A 21,236-nucleotide genomic window follows, 5' to 3' on the forward strand; every position below is an offset into this window, starting at 1 on the left:
AGCCGCTGCTCTGGGGAACCTCCCAGCTGTGAGCGGGCAGAGAACCCGTCAGAACCCGGAGAGAACACCGTGTTCCTCCTCACAGCCTGCTGCGGCACACTGGAGCAGAGAGAGCTACATAACATGGAAGGCTTTGTTTTAATTCCTCAACTCAATGATTTATTTGTTTATTTGTTTTACCTGTATTTTAGCTATTCTTATTTATTTATTTTTAGCTTTTAGGATGTTTTAATTATGTGAAGTGTCTTTGAGTATTATGAAAAGCGCTATATAAATTAAATACATTATTATTATTATTATTCAGAGGGACTGAATGTTCCCATAATTCTTAAAAGGGAAAAGGAAGCTACTGCAATAATTCAATTATTTTAAAAAAAGAAGTATATTTTGGTATTTCCCTTTAACTTTGATAGTGATTACGTGAGAACTAACATGTGTAACTTAAATTATTCATGAAGGATACAAAGTAGAACACTTGAGACAGTCTGACAAGGAAAGGAGACACAGAGCAAAGCACTGCAGTGCACAGTGAAGGAAACTCCAGAGCCAAAGGAAGCTTTACACAACTTTATTGAAGATTGTGTATAAATACACATGCACATTTCAAATGTAAACTCAAGTGAACTCAAGTGCAGCCAAACCTGGAACCCCTTCGTTATGTTTTCATGCAAGGATGTCTGGATTATTATTTTTTTTTTGTTTTTACAAAAAAAAGTCCCAAAACCATCCTTTTCTTTTTTTTTTTTTTTGAAAAATATTTCCTCCCTGCCAAGAGCACAGCAAAACCTTGCCAACTAGTGTGTACAAGTGGACTCAAGCCACATCTCCCGCCAGACAACTCAGGTCTCGCCAAGGTTTTAAATATATTGTTTGTTTATTGTTAAAGGCTTACATATAAATAAATAAACTTTATCAAATGTGCACTCACAGAGTGAACTCTTATGTACAGTATTGTATAAGCCTATAGTCGCAATCACATCTCAGTCAGGATGGGGGGGGGGGGGGGGGGGGGGGGGGGCAAAAGGCGAGGCAGCGCTGAGGCAACCAAGCCGGCTGAAGTCGAAGCAGAGACGCTCGTATAAAGGCTTCGTACACATTGAATATTCTGACACGGACGCTAATGCTGTTTACAATGGCAGAACGGGTAGAAAAAGAAAAACATAGCACTCCACCATGGAGAATAGTTTCATCATGAGTCACATTGATGGAGGAATATCCTGCAACAATCTGCCACAAAATATGTTCACTGTATCATGATCCCAAAAGCTGATGGGCCCTTTAGGCAGACTCACCACACCTTTCACTTTTGTCCCTACCAGGAAGCTCAGGACCACAAAGCAGCATCTTACCCCCCCCCCCCCATACAGCTAATACCAAAGGCAAACAACCCTTTACCATCACATTCAACCAAACCAAAATATGGAGCCATAAAAAATAAAAAAAACCTGGCCCTATAAAGATAAAAATAAAAACCACATACATCTGGTCAGTGTTCATACCATTCAACATACATTCTGGCCCTCTTGTGGCGAGATGACATGGCTGCGATGTTAACGAGCAGACAAACGAGACGGACATTCGTGCACGCGTGTTGGTGGCCGTGCGAGAAAGAGGGCGAGATTAGTTATGTGCAAAGAAAAAAAGGCGACCGGTCTGAGATTAAGAGTTAAGGCCGAGGTGATTCGAAACAAGAGATGATCCATCTGATGCCAGCGAAAATCACCGATGTTCCTAATCTCACAGTGCCTCGAAGATGAAGAGCCGAGAGAGATGAAGAGCAGAGAGAGAGAGAGAGAGAGAGAGAGAGTCGTGGTAGAGCCTTTACCTGTTAACTCGAGGGAGAGTTGATGAGATTTGTGGCGGAGGATTTAAGAGTCGGCTAGCTAACTTTTAAACAGATATTCGTTGCAATCCCTGCAAATTATGTTGAGTTTATTAAGACAGAGTGAAATATATTCTACTTAGTCATTTTTGCAGATAAAATGTGCAAAGTTAGAATCTGTTTAGCTATTTCTTTTTTGCAAAGTTAACTGGATAACTTCAAAATCCTGCTTAATTTGTTCAGGTTTCCAGAAGTACACATTATCAACAGAGAAGACCAGAGAGAGACGGCAAAAGCGGGACCTTAAATCACTAAAGTTCATGCCGATATACTAATAATCTGTCTAAAAATGCAAGATTACAGCAGTAGCAGCAGCAGCACAAAGCTAAGACAGTTTGGCTGTTCGACACTGTATAAAACCAACTACGAGCATAACTTCTCTACGTGAAGTCTAGACTGTACACGCGTCTCACTGCTTCCTGAAGCCCGTTACGTGAGAAAGCCCTCTGAGAGACAACGGTTATGGTACACAATTGCAGTATGTCTGGCAATAATACATAAAAACAAAAAAAGGTGGATGGTTGGTGATTGGTGATTGTGCAAGTTCAAAAGGTTTCAGCGCATCATGAAAACCCGATATAATTCATTGTTTAAAATATGTACACAGTCTATGATAATAAAATGATATTCCAATAATGCATTGCTCTAAAAAAAAAAAATCATAATTATATATATTAAAAAAAAACAAGAAACGCAAAAAGCAAAAGGGAGGCGATTGAGAGCGCAACGCCTCTCCATTCGCCTCCAATGTCTTTCAGTGACTCTTTTACAGAGAGCAGGTGAGCAAACCCTAAACAAATGGACGTGGCGACACACACACTTTATACACACACACACACACACACACACACACACACACACAGTGATCCAACCACAGACAAGGGCCCTGATTTCTTAAGAGTTGCGTACCGCGGCAGCTCCCCCCGACCTGACAGCCGCCACCCCCGCCGTGGCTCGGCCTGTCGAGCGTCCGAGTCCGAGCCGCTGGGTGGGACCGGTGGCGCCCGCTGGCGTCCGCTGCCATGCTGTGTGTCCATATGGCTTTGGATGGAAAGATCCTCGTCTCTCTCTCCATGTATTTGTGTCCTCGATCGCCTCAGTTGGTTTTCATGGTGACATTTCGATTGGGCGCCTGCTCCTCCTGCTGCTCCTGCTGCTGCTCCTGCTCCTGCTCCTCCTCCTCCTCCTCGGCCTGCTCATTGTCGTTCTTTCGGCGGCGGTTCTCGTTCAGGTCCTCCTCGTCACTCGGAGTGGCTGCGGCGGCTGCGGCAGACGAGGCGGAACAAGAGGCCCCTTGAGCGGATGAGGGGGTGTTTCTCTCCTGCCTCTCATCGCCATTCTCCCCAACTTCACCTTCCTCCTCGTCCTCCTCGTCCTCCTCGTCCTCTTCCTCCTCGCGGTCGAGAGCAAAGTAGCCAGTGCCTTTCACCGTGTCCTGGCGCTGGTAGAACAGCACGTAGCCGGCTTTGGACTAGAAAAAGAGAAAAACAGCGAACAACATGAGCTAACCACACACAAAAACCTCACTGCTGTTTTATGTACAATTCCCCTTTTTAACCTGTGTCAACTCTTGAAGTTCCACGATCTACTTCCAAAAACCATGACGATGCAATTTTTTAATTCTTTGATAACGAGTCAACAGGATGCTGAATTAATTACAGTCGACTGCAAGGGCCAAGGCAAACCTGCTGTGGGAACGTCATCTGAATTATAACATGTTGAGGAAAAGCTGAAGGATTTGAGACAAAATATGAAACAAATGGAGCCGGTCAGCTTTGGTCTTTTCATTACAGAGGTTTTCACCTTGTATGTTTATACACATGTTTATATATCTTACAATCATTTCAGTAAATGAATGAGAGTCAAACATACCGCATGTTTCACTATGTTCCTCCATGACTGTATGGACTCAACACATTTTCCAAATAGCAGAAGGTGTTTGTTACTTCCAAGTGATTAAAAAGCATCAGCTGTGACAAACTAATTAACTAGCCCAATCGTCAGTGAGTTGGAAAAGACCTTTACAAACCTTCTCAACCCCCCCAACCCCTCTCGCTGTCAACACATCTTAATGAGACTTCACATTGTTGGATTGTGAGCTCTCCCATCTGAATCACAGAGTTGTTTAAATGTACCAATTACTGTACATCAATAACTGTCCAAGAGCAGTAAGAGCAACAAAATACACACAACTCCAGAAAAATAATGGTCCTCCGGTCCTTATTAGTGCTTTTTTTTTTTCTGCGCACATCAGCACATTAGGATGTCTTTGACAAATCCACAATTTAATAATGAATCCAATTCGTGACAACATAAGTACAGCAATTAACCATACTTTGATGAGTAAATATACAGTAGTGCGGTTGCCTGGCTTCTGCCAATGAGGACACTCACCACTATTTGATCTTCGTTGACGGGAGACACGCTGCTGTCATCAAAGTTGTACCACTTCCCGTCGTCTTTGTTCTTGCCGTACGCCATGTCTGAGCAGGACGGAAATCAAAAGACAAGAACATGGTATCACACGGCTTTTACTCTTACAATGCTTTTATTATTATTATGAAGCACTTTGGTAAGGGTACCGAGTCATGTACTGACAGCTGGTGCATATTCAATCCGAAAAGCATCAATCAGGACGTTGATGCCACGGTTTCTTGACAGAATGGCAAAACTCTACAGAATGTAGGTCAAGAAGCCTTGAAGGCAAACTCGTGGTGAAACAAAGCTCCAACACTAGTTATGACTCATGTTTACATCATCAGGCATGTGATGAATAATATATTTGCATAGCAGCGCTGTTCTTGATAATGCTGTCGGGACATTGCTCTGCGAATGTGTGTGGTGTGTCTTACAGTGGCCTCCACCCATCCCGCCATAGTGGTTGGACACAGCAATGAGGTCATAGTGACAGGGCCCGGAGTTGGGGTTGATCAGGAACTCAGACATGTCCAGGTCTCTGCAGGAAACACATCACATTGTGTACCATAAGTGGTCATTAGTGGAAATTCATTATTTGACGTTGTGTCGGAGGAAATGCAGTATACAGTAGTACCACACCATCATAAAGGTCTCTGAGGTATTTCAGGGTACTTAAAGGAACTGAAACCCTATTTAGCTTTAACTAAATGGAAAAACATTGCAGTGCTAGCAGCAGCAGACGTCACACCGGTGAGTACATTTGGGACAAACAACTACTGTTAAGATGTTGTTTGCTGTGTGGTTTCTCAATAAAAAAATTAAATTATATTTTGACTGGCAAGGGGATCTAATATCTTAACCTGCAAATTCAAAATCAATCAGCAATCTGTCATTTCTGTCATTATGCATCACAACTCCAAATACTGACAAAATGGGTAAACATTAAATACTTTTATTTATTTTTATCGTATTTTATTGTGTCTTTTTTTTTGTCGGATTTATATTTAAAAAACAATTGTATGTGGTCTGCATGTACTGTGGATGAAGTAAAACAGAAACAATGGATACATTGTTCTGCTGCAGTGATCTATAGCCTTCTGGGTGTGTGAGAGAGTGAGTTTGTACCTGAGTGGAAAATCAACAAGGGAGTCCAGCTTATCCCTCATGTATCGACTGTAGGAGAAGCGTTTCAGATGGACCACCAGCACCGGCGGCAGAGACCACAGGTCCAGCTTCTTAGTGGCCTGTTGGTGCTGCTTACAGTTTGGACAGTACCTACGGGACAGGACGCACAATGCAGTTGACCGAACGTGTCGCAGCACTCGGGGAGGCGAGAGGCGCCGCCGGCTCCTCGTCTGTGACGCGTTTCCAATGTGCGGCGTTTCTCACCATGGGTCCTCCGCTCCCAGTTTCTCCTTCGTGGTGAACAGTTCAATGCAGTCTTTCAGCTTGAAGAAAGCCTTCTTGTGAGGCTTGTACTCCATGCTCTCGTGCTTGTCAAAGTCCTGCTCCCAGTCACACACACACACACACACACACACACACACACACACACACACACACACAGATATGTCAGACAACTTTTCTAATCGTCGCCTTGTGTCTCACTGAATGGACATAGTTAAAGTTAGTACAAGTTAAAATATGGACTAATAAAGTGTCTTCGGTAAAACGGCTTCATTTTAATGCACTTTCAAGAAACAAGTTTGGTGCATGTATAAAAAGAAAATACTGTAGTTATTAAATTCATGTTATTAAAATCGTAAGGAGGAACAGTTTAATTTTAGCAACAAACGGCTCATCTTGTAATGAGCAGCAGTGGCTTTTTTTTATTACAAGAACGAGACTTCCTGCTGCTCCTGGCTGGGTCACATTGCCATATTTTGTCACAGCATGGCGCACTGCACTTGTTCTACACGGCATATCGCGGATACTAAAAGAAAGTGCACCAGCTGCTCAGCTGTATTAATACTGGATCTCTGTATCAGAGAATTGTCCCCCGATGTTGGCTTTACCTCGACGACAGTCTCATCAAAGTACTTCTTCTTCATCTCTGGTTCCCAGTCCAACGAGAGATAAGAGCGGTCTGTCAAAAGAAAGAACGTAGATACGCAAATTAGATGAGTCATCGTTTATTTTGACTACCGTCAATCAGTCTGTTATTTCTTCCACACGGTCATTTATCTTGCTTTTTACAAAAGGGTTCATTTAATTTTCTGTGCTCCACCATTTGAAAATGTGAATACGAAGTTCCAATGACCCTCGATAAATAACTTCTGTAATGAACGGATCCGAGATGACGAGTCTGAATCGATTTTTGTTTTTTGTTTTTAATTAGCGGATATAATGTGAGGATTTATTCCCCCAGTTCCTACCACTGAGTCGGAGGTGGCCCTCGTCAAAGCGGATCTGCCTGGTGTCCTCCTTGATGAGGGAGAAGTCCGTCTTTTCCATGTTATTGAACTGGAATGTGAAAAGCCTCTGTCTGTTGAGCCCTGCCGTCTGCTGGCCTTTGGTGGAGTTCTGTGGGCCAACCACACCGTTCTCCAGTTCGTTGTCCACAGAGTCCTCAGACTGGCTGTTGTCGTTCTCAGAGGGCAGCTCCTGATCCTGACTGGACTCGTCGTCCTGCTCATCCGTCTCCATCTCGCCTGAGGGAGGACACAAAGGATTTTAAAAGCTTCTAAAGAGCAATGACTTTCAATATCAAATGCTATGCGGCACAAAGAGTCATTTGGAAAAGCCAAAACTGTTACAGTTAAAGTATCCGACTAGAACACGTCTGAGTGTGGGGGTGGCTGTGCACTCACTCGGCGACCCCTCCTCCAGCAGTCCATTAGTGCCGTTACCGTTGACAGCGTGTTGTTTGGACGGCTGTGTCTCTTCACAATCCTCTTCCTCCTCCACCACTAAAGATCGCACAAAGCGGCTGCAAACACAAAACCAGTTCTATTTACAGCCAAAGTGGCTTGGAGACAAGCGGCCATCAAAGTCGAGAAGCAATAGGCCAACAATGTCAACGTTCAACAATGACCCGGCGATCAAACACAGAGACGCATGGACGCACCAGAGGCGCAGGAGCAGCATGTTGTAGAGTTTGTCTTCAGTGAGGGTTCTGGGCACGGCGAGGAGGAAGGGCTGTCCGAACAGCGGCGTGCTGGTGTGGTTGTAGCCCGACTGTTTGTACTTCTCCCTCAGGTGCACCGGGATCACCACATGGTCCGTGTCCTCCACCCGGTTCACCGCCAACTCAAATCTGCACAGACAAGTGTGGTCCGTTTTGAAGTCAGTGAATATGCTCCATGTTAGTGGCAAAGTGAAATCATAACTGAAATCCTACGCTTTAAATCTGCGAAGCCGCAAAACCTTCAGCAAAGAAAGTCCAAAAACAGTGGATGTACAGAGTTGTACTAGTATGCCTTTAAACCAATGAATGATGCGGTTCGATAAAACAGACGAAAGGCTGAACCTGTCAAATTACACTGTGATTTAAGCCGGAAATTGGTTTACAATGTGGCAAACACAGCCCAGAAACCTAAAATCACTTAGAATTCAGATGGCATTTAAAACTTTAGATAACGACACTCACACATAGATATCATCTCTCTCCATGATGCTGCTGAGGTTCTCGTTGGTGGCGAAGATCCGATGGAAACGGTGGTTGTAGATGTCAGTTACAATCATCTGGGAAATAAGGGAAACGCAGTCAGAAGGCTCTTCGAGATGTCAGCAGATTGAACCGACATATGAACCAATTCTTAATGATATTTAGTACACTGGTAGAGCAGGCTAAATATGTTGGACACATCTCCCCACTATCTGCTGAAGCTGGGTGAGGAGGGACAGTGGAAAACGGAATGCATTAATTTGGTCGATGCTGTCTGCCGAGATGTCGGCATCATTGCTGAGCAGAGCAGACTGTGATGTTTATACCTTCTCAGCAGGCACCTCAGACAGGTTGGAGAGGGAGGTACACAGGTCAGAGATGTAGCCCACTTTCGGCACAGTCAGCTTGTACTGAAAAGGAAACGCATCACACAAAATCGTGATTCCAGGGTACAACACTCGGTGCCGTTCCGCTGCTTTCCAGGCCAGACAACACGCGTTACCTGTGTGGGTTTGGCCAGGGGGTCCAGTCTGACCAGGTAGACCTCCAGTGTCCGCTCCTTCTTCATGGGCAGGGGCAGGGTCAAGTAGCAGAAAGGATCAAAGGTCACAGAGACCTTGGAGCACACAGGACACACCAGGGTGGACTTGAAAAGGCCGTGGAAGATGTCCACAATGATGGAGTCATTTCTCTTGATGTGGTTCTCCCACGCCTCCTCCGCCACCACCTGGGATGAACAGCAAAACATAAACTAGCAATATAAAAGTGTGTAAAATATAAAATTGTAAAAACAAAAAACACAATATTATTCAGAAGGTCGTTCTCCAGCAGAGAATAACTGATTGCTTGAACAATATATCAATCAATCCAAAATGTTTGCCAGCTACGTATACTTTAAGATGGGGAGACAGTTTAAGACATTTACAAAGCCTTTTATATCTCACCTTGTCAGGCCTGCTGTTAGCATCCTTTAGCTGGATGTAGGGCTTCTTCCTGATGCGGTTCAAGTCTTCGTGAAGGCCGTCCAGGAGAAAGGCCAGCAGCTCCTGAGAGTCCTGCTGCTGGTAGCCCGAAAAACTGTGGGGCAAAGCGGCCCACCTGGGTCTGCAGGATGGAAGACACGAAAAGAAAATAACAAAAAAAAGGGCACAAAAACAGAAGAAAAAAAACAAACTAGGATATTTTCTGCCCAACATAGACAGATTACATTCTATTCTCACAATTACTTGACATACTTTCTTGGCTATCGGTTTTAGTTTAGAACTTTATCACCAGACATCGATTTTACCCTCACATTTCGACGAAAGCCTTCAAACAAACTAATCATATCAACATGGTTATTTTTTTTTAAATTTGAGGACTGAAACTGGTTGTACCTGAGCTTTAAGACCCTTCACTCACCAGGCTTTTACACTGGTGTGTTAGGCCATTCTTGTTCTGGTCATTTCCTACTTGTTCCTACTTTGTATCTTTCAGAGTAGCAATGATACATATGGTTACTCCAACTGCCTTACTGTGGGTGACATGATGATTTTTTACTCTCCTTTCCAAAATGTATAAGCAGTGCACTGCTTAGATTGTAACCCCAATATACAAAACTACAAGAACATTTGACAATGTTTTCTACTCAGGTTTTCCCAGGTAGTCACCTTGAAAGGCCTTGGGGTGACATAGCTGAATTTGCCCGACCACAGCTGCTTGATCAGCTCGGCGTAGGCTTTGGCGATCTCCCCCTTCATGCCCAGCGGGTTGTCTTCATTCATCTCGTCTGTGAACTTGTCTTTGAGGAAGTACTCCGTCAGAGGAAGGATATTGCTTAAACACTGAGGAGGAGAGGACAATAATTAGGATTTAGGCTCTTCGCAAGATCTGCATTCTGAACTACCATGTAATCACTTTTCTTTTCTATTTTACATCTACAGAATGGTGACAAGAAAAGAAAAAAACAGTGTTATCCTTTGATGTGGAGGCACCACAGGCCTTGGTTCTTTCAGACTTCATGAACAAACTTAGGAAGAGTTAGAATAACTTCCCATACTTCCTGCGTAGTATGCGTTTACCTGCACAGCAGAGTTCATGAAGCAGGTGTTGCCCAGGTTGGAGAGTCCACAGAGGCCCGAGCGCTCACTCTGCCTGCTCTGGTCTGAGTAGTCATAGCTGTTGCTGTAGGGGTGGTAGGACGGTAGACTATAGCTTGAATTCTTCACACTGTGCAATAAACATACAAAAGCAAACAGGCACAGTATACAGGGTTGAATGGGGTTTGTTAAACTGCTACAAGTAAAGAAGAGGGCACGAACATCCTACTGCACACATAAATGTAATGATGCTACATCTATGTTAAGCTAAATGAGATGAAGCTGTTAACACACTCAACAAGACATACAAAATACCAACAGGCAAATATGGAGCTTAAGTGTCCACTACTTCCTCTTTGACAAAAGAAACTACAATTCAGACCTACGAAAAAAAAAAAAAAACACTTTCTCAGGCTTCCTAGGCAATCCGAGTGTTAAAGCTAGGCCTCCCCAACTGCAGCAATCAGCAGACCTCTGGGAGGGCTGCAAGGCAGTGTTGGTTGTTTTTGGCGCCCACTGGTCAAGGGAAACAGCTGTGATGGCGGTGGAGGCACTGGCCTCGCAGTTCAGCACGCGGTGATCCACCCTCCTGCTGTCCAGCTCCACCGCCTCTGGCCTCAGGCACCACCAGCAACAGAGGAGCATGACATCTCAGCCCCGCCCCGGCCCATGCCGGCCCGCATGTCCGCACTAAACTGAACGACCAACAGCCTGGATGTAGTTCTGGTTGGGCTCGGTTCAGGTCCGGCGCATTCAAAGCCTGGTATTTAAAGGGCCGCGTCGGAAAGTCCAGCTCCAGTCTCCACTATTGGGTCCGAATGTTAACTCAGCTCAACCCAGTGCAGCTGCAGTAGCTGTTAGAATATAGTCCGAACCAAGTTTAAGCCTAGAATTTGACTTCCAAGTCCGACCAGGCCAATAATCAAATCATAGGAAGCATTAACACACAAAAACATGCACTCTTCCTTAGAGCTAACTAAGCAGCTCCTCTCCTCTCCTCCCTTCTTCTTTTTCGAGCTTGGCTGCTTGTCATCTCGTTATCCTCTTTGCCTCAGATCTCTTCCACCTGTCCTGTGCTGTCCTTTCCTGCCTGCTCTCTCTGCAACTCTGTAGCTACCAGCAGATATTTATAGCAGCATCAGCAAGGATGCTCAAGACTACTGCTACCGAAGCTAGAGGCGCGCGGAGAGAGAGAGAGAGAGAGAGAGAGAGAGAGAGAGAGAGAGAGAGAGAGAGAGAGAGAGAGAGAGAGAGAGAGAGAGAGAGAGAGAGAGAGAGAGAGAGAGAGAGAGAGAGAGAGAGAGAGAGAGAGAGAGAGAGAGAGAAAATAGGGGAGGGGCAGAAAGCATGGGGATGGGGGGGGACAGAAGAGCAATTAGATGGGGATGGAGGGAGCAGCTGATCCGCTGCATTCAGCTGAGGCTGCATTATTCACAGGCCTGCCTCTTTAGTATCTCTCTCTCAAACACACATATACACACACACATTAACACATCCACTCATGCCACCATGCCACCATTTACCCCCTTTTCTTACACACATTATATTGCCATCCCTCTCATCTCGACACACTAACACACAACTTGTGCTCTCATTTCCACTGCCTCTCCCTGTTGAAATTACACCCTGTGACATTGTTATAATCCCTCAAACACACACTCCCTCTTTCATCCTCTTTAATATGCCATGGCTGTCTGCATGAAAGCTTCCTAAAAAGGGAGGGTCTAAATAAATAAGCTGAGAAAACTCTGAAGGAAGGGCCGGGATGCGAGTGTGTGAAGGCAGGCGATGAGGGGAGCACATGAAATGTATTCTGAAGGTCACTTAGACTGCAGAACGTGTGCATCGCAATGAGCTCAGGGGAAAGGGGAGGTAACACACACACACACACACAGAAAGAGAAAGAGACGCTGAAACTTACTGCTCTTACAGAGCAACGCTACTGAGGCTACACCGACAAGGCCAAAACCGTAAAATCATGGTGTTTTTTGCGTAATGCTTCATATGAGAGGAAAAAAGGAAAAAGAAGAAGAGGCCCCATGCATAATTCAGAGGAAACGACAGCTCTGGCACTACAGTGAATCAGGGACACAAGGACTGCTGGGAGTGAAGATCCAATTTCCCCAAGTCACCCACTCTGCACAGGGAAACATGCCACTGCTATCAAACAATATAATGCAGAGCTGTGAAATGATAATGTGCAACTACACTCGCAAATGGAAAGTACAAGGCAAAAGTATTGGACTGGAAAATAATTGGGGAGCTTTTCTTTTCAGCTAGCGTGTGTAGCTCACCCTGCTTCATTTTTCAATGTTGAAATTTGTCTGTGGCTGTTATTTCAGCTTTCCAACAGTATCAGAGTGTTTATCTCGCACACGCACACCACACACAAGGTGGAAGGAGGGGACAGTAAAGTCTACCTAGACAGCACAGGCAAAAGCTCCACCCAGTCGAGCAGTGCTCTCTGCCAGAGGGCTGCTGGAGCCTCTGGATCCCAGTGCTTTAGCAACAAACCGCAATCTGGGCCACACCAAACAGGAATGGGCATCTTCAGAAAACGGATACGGAAAGTTGAAAAGGAAGCAATTCATTTTGGCACAGCGAGAAATCTAGACTGACTGATTGATATTGGAGTTGTTTCTGAGGCATACTTGCTTCACCTCTGCCTCTTTTTTTAAGTTGGTTAAGAAACGTAAAGCTTCAGAAAAGGTAGGCTTCTACCTGAGCTGCATGATTAAGCTCATACTGTGATCTTCTTTTTGAATGATTAACCGCACACTTCACGTGGTCTCCTAATGTGCTGCGGCAGTTTCCAAACCAAGACGAAAGTAAAGATGAGGATGTGGGCAGTAAAATCTGGAGGGGGCCACATTTGAAAAAGGTCGAAGAAGAACCGAAAGCATCATGTTTGGTTTAAGATAAATGGTTTTTTTAAAGATAACCAAAACATTGCAAAGCTTCCCGCTGGCAGATGCCCCCGAAATGCAGCAAAGTGCAGATATTTTATTACTTGAAAGTTGTAATTACATACTAAAGAAGAGTGCGGCTAATTTCAGTCTGAAAAATGCATTGTTTGTGGGCTTTTTGCTGAGATATGAATTAGGATCAAGGACTGTTTCATCTAGTTTGAGTGACAGAACCATTAGAACACGGGTGCACAAAACAGACATTTACAACTCTGTAAAGCTATCATGGCAACAATTAGTTCATCTTTCATTGATGCAGTCGCAAGGGCAACTGTAGAAATACGCGGCTTGTGTATTTCCGGACAACCCTGCATTCCTTTTGCTGGTGCCTTCTGCATTGGCAAATGAGGGGGAATGGTTTTGTTTCCCGAACACAGTTAAAGTCAGTCGGAACTAAGAAGGAGAAATCTCACATAGGCCAACTTTAAAATAAAATACCGCAATAAGCAAAGTAGAATGGATCAGACTTAGGAAAAACCCTTCTAAATTTGAATATGAAAGCAATTCATTTATCTGGATATGCCTTGGTGTTATGTCAAATAAAAAATGTAAATGTTCTGTACCAAGCGTGTCTCAGGCTCGTCTTTGAGCCCCAAATGCTGTACATTGCTCATATTCTATCATTTGAACAATATTTTGGATCAAGTGGTGTACAACACAGTAAAGGTGAAATCAAGACCTTGTAACACACATTAATGGGTAAAATAATTACCGCATTAGCCATAATCATGCAGCTCTAGCCGGAGCCATCAATCAGTCAGGTAGCAAATCAGATGCAAACGATCAACTAGCAAGACTAAATGCTGAGTAAGGCACCAAGAGACACCGGAGGGCCATTTACAGAGAGCACTGCTGTCGCAGGAGAAAAAAAAGAAGAAAACAAGATCAATCCCTCGTAAGCCCCCACGCCCCTTCCCTCCCTACCTTCAGCTTTTACAGCTGAATCATCACAAGATGGCTTTAAGACCCGAACCACAGGCAGAGATAGACCTGTGCAAAACTAAATTCACCAAACTTCATACTGAAAGCCGATCGGTTAGTATGATGAGTTATGGATGAGTGCAAACTGAGCGAAGCAGAGAAAGAAAAAGTCAAAATAGATCAAACTGAGGAAACTTCATTTCTGCACAAATTTCTGGAGGAATTTCTCCGGGAAGCCAATTTGCAAGATATTTTCGGGCGGTGTTAATGTGAAGGTTTGTGCTGAGCAACACTTCAGACTCCATCTCTGTCTGTGGCAACCAAAATCCACGCCTGAGCTACTCAACCCACTAATAAGCCTTACTTCCTGCTGTTGAAGCTGCTGTTATGATTGTTTGTGAGAGATGAAGGCGAGATCTTTGGCAAAGCAGAGAGATTGGAAGCACCAGATGACCTTCAAAAGATAAAGAATATATCATGAGTTAGAGTAGAGAAAATAAGGAGTTGTTCCAGAAAGGTGTGCGAGTGTCAATAAAACGGAGATGAACTCAAACAAATAAGAGGGATATGTGAGCAACAAAAGTTCAGGCAAAAGTGGTAGACAGGAAAGTTTTGAAGATGATAAGGTGCTGTGGTGACATCGCAGGGAAACCATTTTTAAAAAGGTTGTAACAATTACATTTTCAAATTTCCAAAGAGGCAGCTATTGAAAGGTGTTTTAGAACGCTTCCAAGACAAAGCTTTCTGGAGCTGTGCAACATCATATTACTTTTTTTCCCCCTTCAAACTGACCAAGTAAAACATCTCTAGCAGCTCAATAATACACCACACATGTGCGATCTACCGATAAAGTGTTTGAATACCGCGTGATAATTGCATTCTATTTATGTGGCTACATTTCCCTTCAGTCAACAAAGAAATACAAGCCAGGTGATGCACCGTTCACTCACTTGGGTGCCGTGGAGCCTCGGGGCCATGAGCCATCCTCACTCTTCTGCTCTATTACGAGAATCTGTGGGAGACGGCAGAGGGAAAGTTTAAAGACACCAAACGCTTACGTATTTGCATCCTGTACTGTGAAACACAAGATGACATCTTTATTCGGAGCTAAAAAGGCTGATTTCATCTTATTACAATTCATCGGCTATTCAGATTTCGACCAAAGACCTCACATTTTAAATCAGAATTTCCAACAAGGTTAAAAAATTAAAAAAGACGACATTATGACACGCACACTGTGAAGAACCACCAGTGACTTGCTAAAGGCTACTAGCAGAACCAACAAGTTACTGCTTTCAAAAAGACAGGGAGCCGGACTGTCCCATGGTGACGATTTGTCCGAGGCTCAACAATCCTCTGGAACATCTGCCGGTGGTGAACAGGAAAGCCACGCGGTCTGAAGCCCAGCGGCTCGTTGTGGCCAGGTGTCTAAATTAATCCGGGCTTGTACAGAGACGGTGTCTGTTCTAGACGACTGCCGGGGGGATGCCAGGACATGCGTGCACAGTTAAGAGGCTTAACATAAGAGGTTGATTGCCTGGCGTGGTGGCCGACGAACAGATGTTGCGGGTTTTGAAGTTGTAACCAACTCATTACAGGACGGTCGTACCACATTGTGCTAACGTGAGAGAGACTTTTCAAGTGAAATTCAAGACGGGGTTACTTCATGTGATTTTTCTTATAAATCGGATTCTGCCATCACCATAGATTTTAAATTGCATTGCATTTGTTACTCTAATGCTGCGTTCTTAGTCAATGCACAGACACGAAAAAGTGGAAATATTGAAACTTTGGAGAAAAATTCGCCCGACGCCGAGTTGCGAAAGCCAATCAGCGTTGAGATGCTCCGCCCGTCATCACTGACGTCGTGCCGTTGGTGAATCTAACATGGCTGCTGCTACACTAGAAGCGCTGGAAGCGGCAGTTATCCAGACGTAGTCGGTGAAATTCACAGAGCCTACGGGTGATGTTAAGAACCCAAACACGAGGGCGTTTGATGTTCCGACGTTTGTGGGATTTCCACAACAAGTATAAAGCAGAAATAGTGGTTATTTCTTCCATGGTGGATGGCTGTGAATATTGGCAACGCTTTTGTTGTGAATGCAGCATAACAACCCTGTGTCAAGGTTTCTTGGTACCTAACATGCATTGGCCACAATATAAACTGGGAGGACAGTAAAAAATTGAAGAGAATTGAGCATAGAAGGTATTTAAGAACGTTGCACTGAGATTAGTTTGCCATCTGTTGGACACAGGATTCAAACAAAGCAGAAAAAAGGGTTTTCTAAAGCGTCAAAGGGCTGACTACTGGCAGAGAGCACACATAGGGACAAGCTATCTGAAAAGGGCGATTGAAATTAGAGCACATTTCACTGAGCTCAGGAATAATAACCGTCAACATAGCAAGCCATATTTGGACAGCTCTGCATTGATTTTGTCATATACATACGATTTATTTTCTTGTTGACTCGCGGAAATTAATCCCGCAGAGCCATTCAAACTATTCAAATTAGAAATAGTCCCTACCTGTCCTTGGTAGAGGCCGGCATCTTGAATGGTGCTGTCTGGTTTGTTGAGAGGCTCAAAGGTGTTGCTCATGTACCTGTTCCACAGCCTGGTCTCCTTCTCATCAGGGACGGTGAACAGCTTCCTCATCTCCTTCTCTATCATGTCTGCAGCAAAGTGTGAATATTAAGAAGAAAAAGAGAGAAAAACTGTTGGAAAGACTATTGGTTACCTTCACTTGCAGAATGAAAAGATACATTAACTCTTGGTAAACTACAAAAGGGGAACATTTGCTGTATTACTACTAGAGAACGTCTTATTAGTGTGTGTGTCATCATGACGGTTGTTTTCAAAGTGACCTTAATCAAAACACAAGGGGAAATGTAAACGGTGGAAATCCAAGTAAAAAAATATGGAATCAGGCGGGGTGCAAGTACACTTTGAACTCTTGGCAGTTCAAAGTGACTCGGTGACTCAGGCCTACCTATTGTGTCGGCTTTACTGAAGCGTCTGGTGATCACATTGTCCATGTTGCTGTCTTCACAGAGCTTCAGCTCTGTCAGGTACACCTCCACCTTGCAGTGCTTCACAAACATACCCTGTTCTACCACCTGGGGAAGAGAGAAAAAAAATATGAATAACTGTCCACATCATCTGAATGAAACCATGATGAACTAAATATCTATGTACCACAGTGTTTCCCCTACCGTTATTTCAGGGTGGTGGCCCGCCCCTCTGAAATCCCCCTCCGCCCCCCTGTAATTTTCTCTATAGCACCAGATTACAACAAAAGTAATTTACGGTTCCCGTTCCTAAATAACAGGTATTTGTTCTTTTATTAAACTAAACGGCCGTATGTTATTGATCGTATCTACGGCATTTCTGTCTCTACATGGTCGCGTTAACACTTCTCCTCGGCTCTCGGTATTGCGCGCAGCGGAGTTCCGGCCCGATGCGCACAGACACGTGCGCGCACACAGGTGAGCACACTCCCACTAGCCGTCAGAGAGCGTTGAATATGTCGTGTGGAAAGCAAACCGATATATATATCTGCATGGTGAAGATGGGACAAGTAGCTCTCCTGCAAGTAGTACTCGGAGTAGCTCTCCTGCGGGTTCCCCGTGCAGAAACGAGCCAAAGTGTTAAAGAATTCATATACTGCATTTAATTGTCGAGTGTCTTTAAATATGAACTTTTCCAACTTTTTTTTAGGTTGGCAAAAGCACCAACTATAGGTGTTTGTATTTGTGTCGGTCGGTCGCCCACCCCCCCGAAGCTGTAAACCTAGGTGAACACTGTACCATATATACATTATATATATATATATATATATATATATATATATATATATATATATATACATATACATATACATATATATATCAAGTATTTGCAGAAATTCTATAAAATGCAGCCTCCTGATAATCATAAAAGAAAAATTGAACAATACCCATGAGCTGTTTATTCTTTAAATAGGAGTTAGTAAGTTTGCAATCTCTACGTCCAAGGTACACTTCTTACATGGCCTCTTGATAATTATTTGTTAGCGATCTCAAACAATGAAAAGTGTTGGGTAAATATGGGGTTTGTACTAGCTTCTGTTTCTCATGGTTAAGAAAGTACAGTCTGCTGATCTGGTTGCCACTCATCTGATAGGAGCAGTGTCAGAGTGCCTAAATTAGAAGCGCCTGTGGAAACAGCTGAGGGGTCCCAGCCTATTTATTTCCCCACTGAGCCACACACACACACACACACACACACACACACACACACACACACACACACACACACACACACACACACACACACACACACACACACACACACACACACACACACACACACACACACACACACACACACACACACACACACACACACACACACACACACACACACACACACACACACACACACACACACACACACACACACACACACACACACACACCACACACACACACACACACACACACACACACACACACACACACACACACACACGGCGCAAAAGCCCAACTCAACGCCAAACTCCGGCAGAATTTGTCAAATCAGACCCGGGCCAAAACCATTTACCCCACCCACCATCCCCCTTCCTCCAATACTGCGTATGCCTCTTACACTCCTCTCAGAAGCTATCACGCTGCCTCACTCAGTGTGACCTCAGCCTGCATTCCTGCACATCAAAAACAAGAACGCAGCACCACTCTGCCGGTGTGGGCATATCGCACCAGAGGAGGACAACGGAAGGAAACGTAGCGCCAAACCTGAGACTACAATCCTACTAAATCCTTTTCAACACTTGCGTTCCTTCCGCACCACAAGATGGCAACCCCAAAAAGGACAGAGGAGTTCAAAAGAAGAGGAAAACCAATAATGAACCTGTTGCATGTTGTGTCTCGCAGATCGCTCCATGTAGCTTTTCAGTCATCCAGAACGTCGCCTGAAAATAGAAACCCTGCAGCCACTCGATACGTCCCACGACATACATGGCAAAATGGGAGGGTCAATGGTAGGGGGGGGCGAGAGAGAGAATGATATAGAGAAAGGGGGGGGGGACAGAAACCTCCTCTAGCAGCCATGATGCCATGACTAGCAAGAGTTGAAGCGGGGATTTGATACTGTGGGTCCTGTTAAGTTGTAGGCGCCATCAATGGATTATTCCTCTAATTATTAATATTATATATATATATATATATTAATTATTATTATATTATAACGTAACCACTCAAAGCCATTTAGTAGTTTGTTCCACTCTACCGTTGTGAAAGTACTTGATTAAACCTCAAATAAATAGCAGCAGCTTATGACTGAAATTAATTAAATATATATACTACAACATTTCTTAGGGTCACACAAGCCTGAGGCATTTCATTCCTTACCAAATTTTGTGCCGGACTGTCTTTTCAATTCATTTAGTTAAAGACGTATAATGAGCAGCTACCTAGTATCCTTTTGCCGGCTTTTATTATTCTATGTTGAGTAACTATTTTACAGACCTCAAGTTTATTTTAAAAGTATGGTGCACGCCTGGTATCCCGATCTCAAATGGCCATAAACGCACTAATTTCTCTGTTTTATCCTGACACAAGCTCAACACCATGGCAATAACTAAACACAACCATGAAACTGCACAACAGAAAGTTGCCTTTGCTGCTGTTGTAATACCCCACTGGTTATAGTCTCAATGCAGTGAGCGTAAGATCCTCAAACCTGAAATCTATTCATAGCCTTATGCTAATGTCTGAACCCTTACCTTCCGTGCAATTGGCTCCTGATTCTCTGTTAATCCATACCAGCTGACGAGCTTATTCCAGCCCTCTGTGGGGACCAGGATGTAGTCAAGCTCATCGATGAGGTGCTCCTTAATAGCCAGCACATCCCCATCTAGAGGTAAGGACGGGATAAGAGAAAGGTTGAGAAACAAGCAAGCAGACAGAGGGAGGAAAGCATATTGTGGGGCGGCATTTACAGCAGTTGTCCCTGCGCTGAATGTCTCAAACGACACAAAAGAAAAAAAGGTATGCTGGAACACCCTAAAAAGGCTACTCTCTGGAAGTCTGTCCACAATGTTGTTTTTGTTCCCCTTTTCCTCTGAACTCTTTGTTACTACTTCTAGAATTATAAAGCCATACTGGCCGGCAGTCCGTGGTACGCCACACAGTATTTTACAATAAATTCCACATTGTGAATTAATGCCCAAGGAGGTGAAGCACTCGTCTGTCTTACCTCTGAGAAGACCGGAGTTATCAACTGGTCCTGGGTAGACATTCTGGTCACCCATCTGGTATTTGTCCCAACTGTTCATATCCCCACATATTTCTTCCACTGTTTGAACCAGTGACTGTCCACCAGGTACCTACAGAGAGGGAAAGCAGCATTATGATTTCAGCTCTGATAAAACGAGATGGGACGCTGATAATCGATCTAGATTGTTAAAGTGGCACCACAACGAGCTTTTGGAGGTGTAACCATTTCTTATTTTCCAGGTTAAATAGGTGATACCAGAAACACTACGGCAGGCGAGGAGCACCTTCTGTCAGCGCTCTCAATAAATATGACTTGACGATGGCTAAAATAACACAGATTGATAGTTGTAACAGCCGACTTGAGTTCAGGTTGCCGCATGCCTGGCCAGCTGGCTCTGTGATTTTGACAGGTGCTTCTTTTCCGACTCCGCCCTGCCGAAAGTCGCCGGATGAACCCACTGGCTGGAGAACCACTTAACAGTGCTCCGGTAGGCTAGCCAATTAGCTATTAGCCTGCTAACTATATTAGATGAACAAATGCAACCTCATTGATGTTTATGTCACGAGACAAAAAAGCGAGATGATCATGCGGAAGTAGCGGACGGAACACCGGAATACGGCATTTAACGTTAAAAGATATGTGGGGCGACTACCGCCGTTCATTGACAGTCTGGCGTTAGCACCGCTAGCATGCCGAGCGGACACACATGAAGCTGACAGGCTCGCGTAGCTAAGTCGAAGCTAACTGTCAACACGGCCCGCCACCTCGCTTTCTTATCCTCCGTGGCGTTGACAGCCTCGGCCGAGCCAGCCTGCGGCCACGGGGTAGCTTTGAAAAGGTTCCAGCTCAAGTCTCACCAAGTGTCTCCCTTTTTCAGCTGTGTTTTCAACAGCGCCGCGACCTCTCCTCTCTGGGTACTCCAGATCTGCCGCTCCTCCTTCCGCCATCTTTCCTCAGACATCACCCGCTGCATGGTGGGAAAGTGCGGGGCGTCACCGGGGCACGTGGACGTGGACGGCCGTTTCAGCCAATCGTCAAGCTCACCGACAGTACAGCAGAAGCGTGACACCCAGTCGGTAACATTATTCTAGAAAATGCTCCAAAACTGC

The 21,236-nt window shown here is 44.4% G+C and overlaps 1 protein-coding gene across 1 annotated transcript; it reads right to left on the bottom strand.

The window, feature by feature from the left end:
* Positions 1–997: 997 nt before the first annotated feature.
* LOC117725934 (ubiquitin carboxyl-terminal hydrolase 15-like) lies at positions 998–21,074 on the bottom strand. The gene is given in 25 exon segments (XM_034525823.1): positions 998–3,353; positions 4,277–4,365; positions 4,735–4,838; positions 5,426–5,575; positions 5,690–5,805; positions 6,316–6,386; positions 6,676–6,951; positions 7,111–7,229; positions 7,368–7,556; positions 7,890–7,984; positions 8,234–8,317; positions 8,410–8,634; positions 8,852–8,983; positions 8,985–9,011; positions 9,557–9,730; positions 9,968–10,115; positions 14,237–14,326; positions 14,823–14,884; positions 16,399–16,544; positions 16,862–16,988; positions 19,634–19,764; positions 20,107–20,185; positions 20,188–20,236; positions 20,985–21,043; positions 21,045–21,074. Coding segments are annotated over 25 exon segments (3,147 nt in total). The 3' UTR covers positions 998–2,978.
* Positions 21,075–21,236: the final 162 nt, after the last annotated feature.

The sequence above is a fragment of the Cyclopterus lumpus genome, chromosome 23, assembly GCF_009769545.1.
Source record: "Cyclopterus lumpus isolate fCycLum1 chromosome 23, fCycLum1.pri, whole genome shotgun sequence".
Taxonomy (NCBI): Eukaryota; Metazoa; Chordata; class Actinopteri; order Perciformes; family Cyclopteridae; genus Cyclopterus; species Cyclopterus lumpus.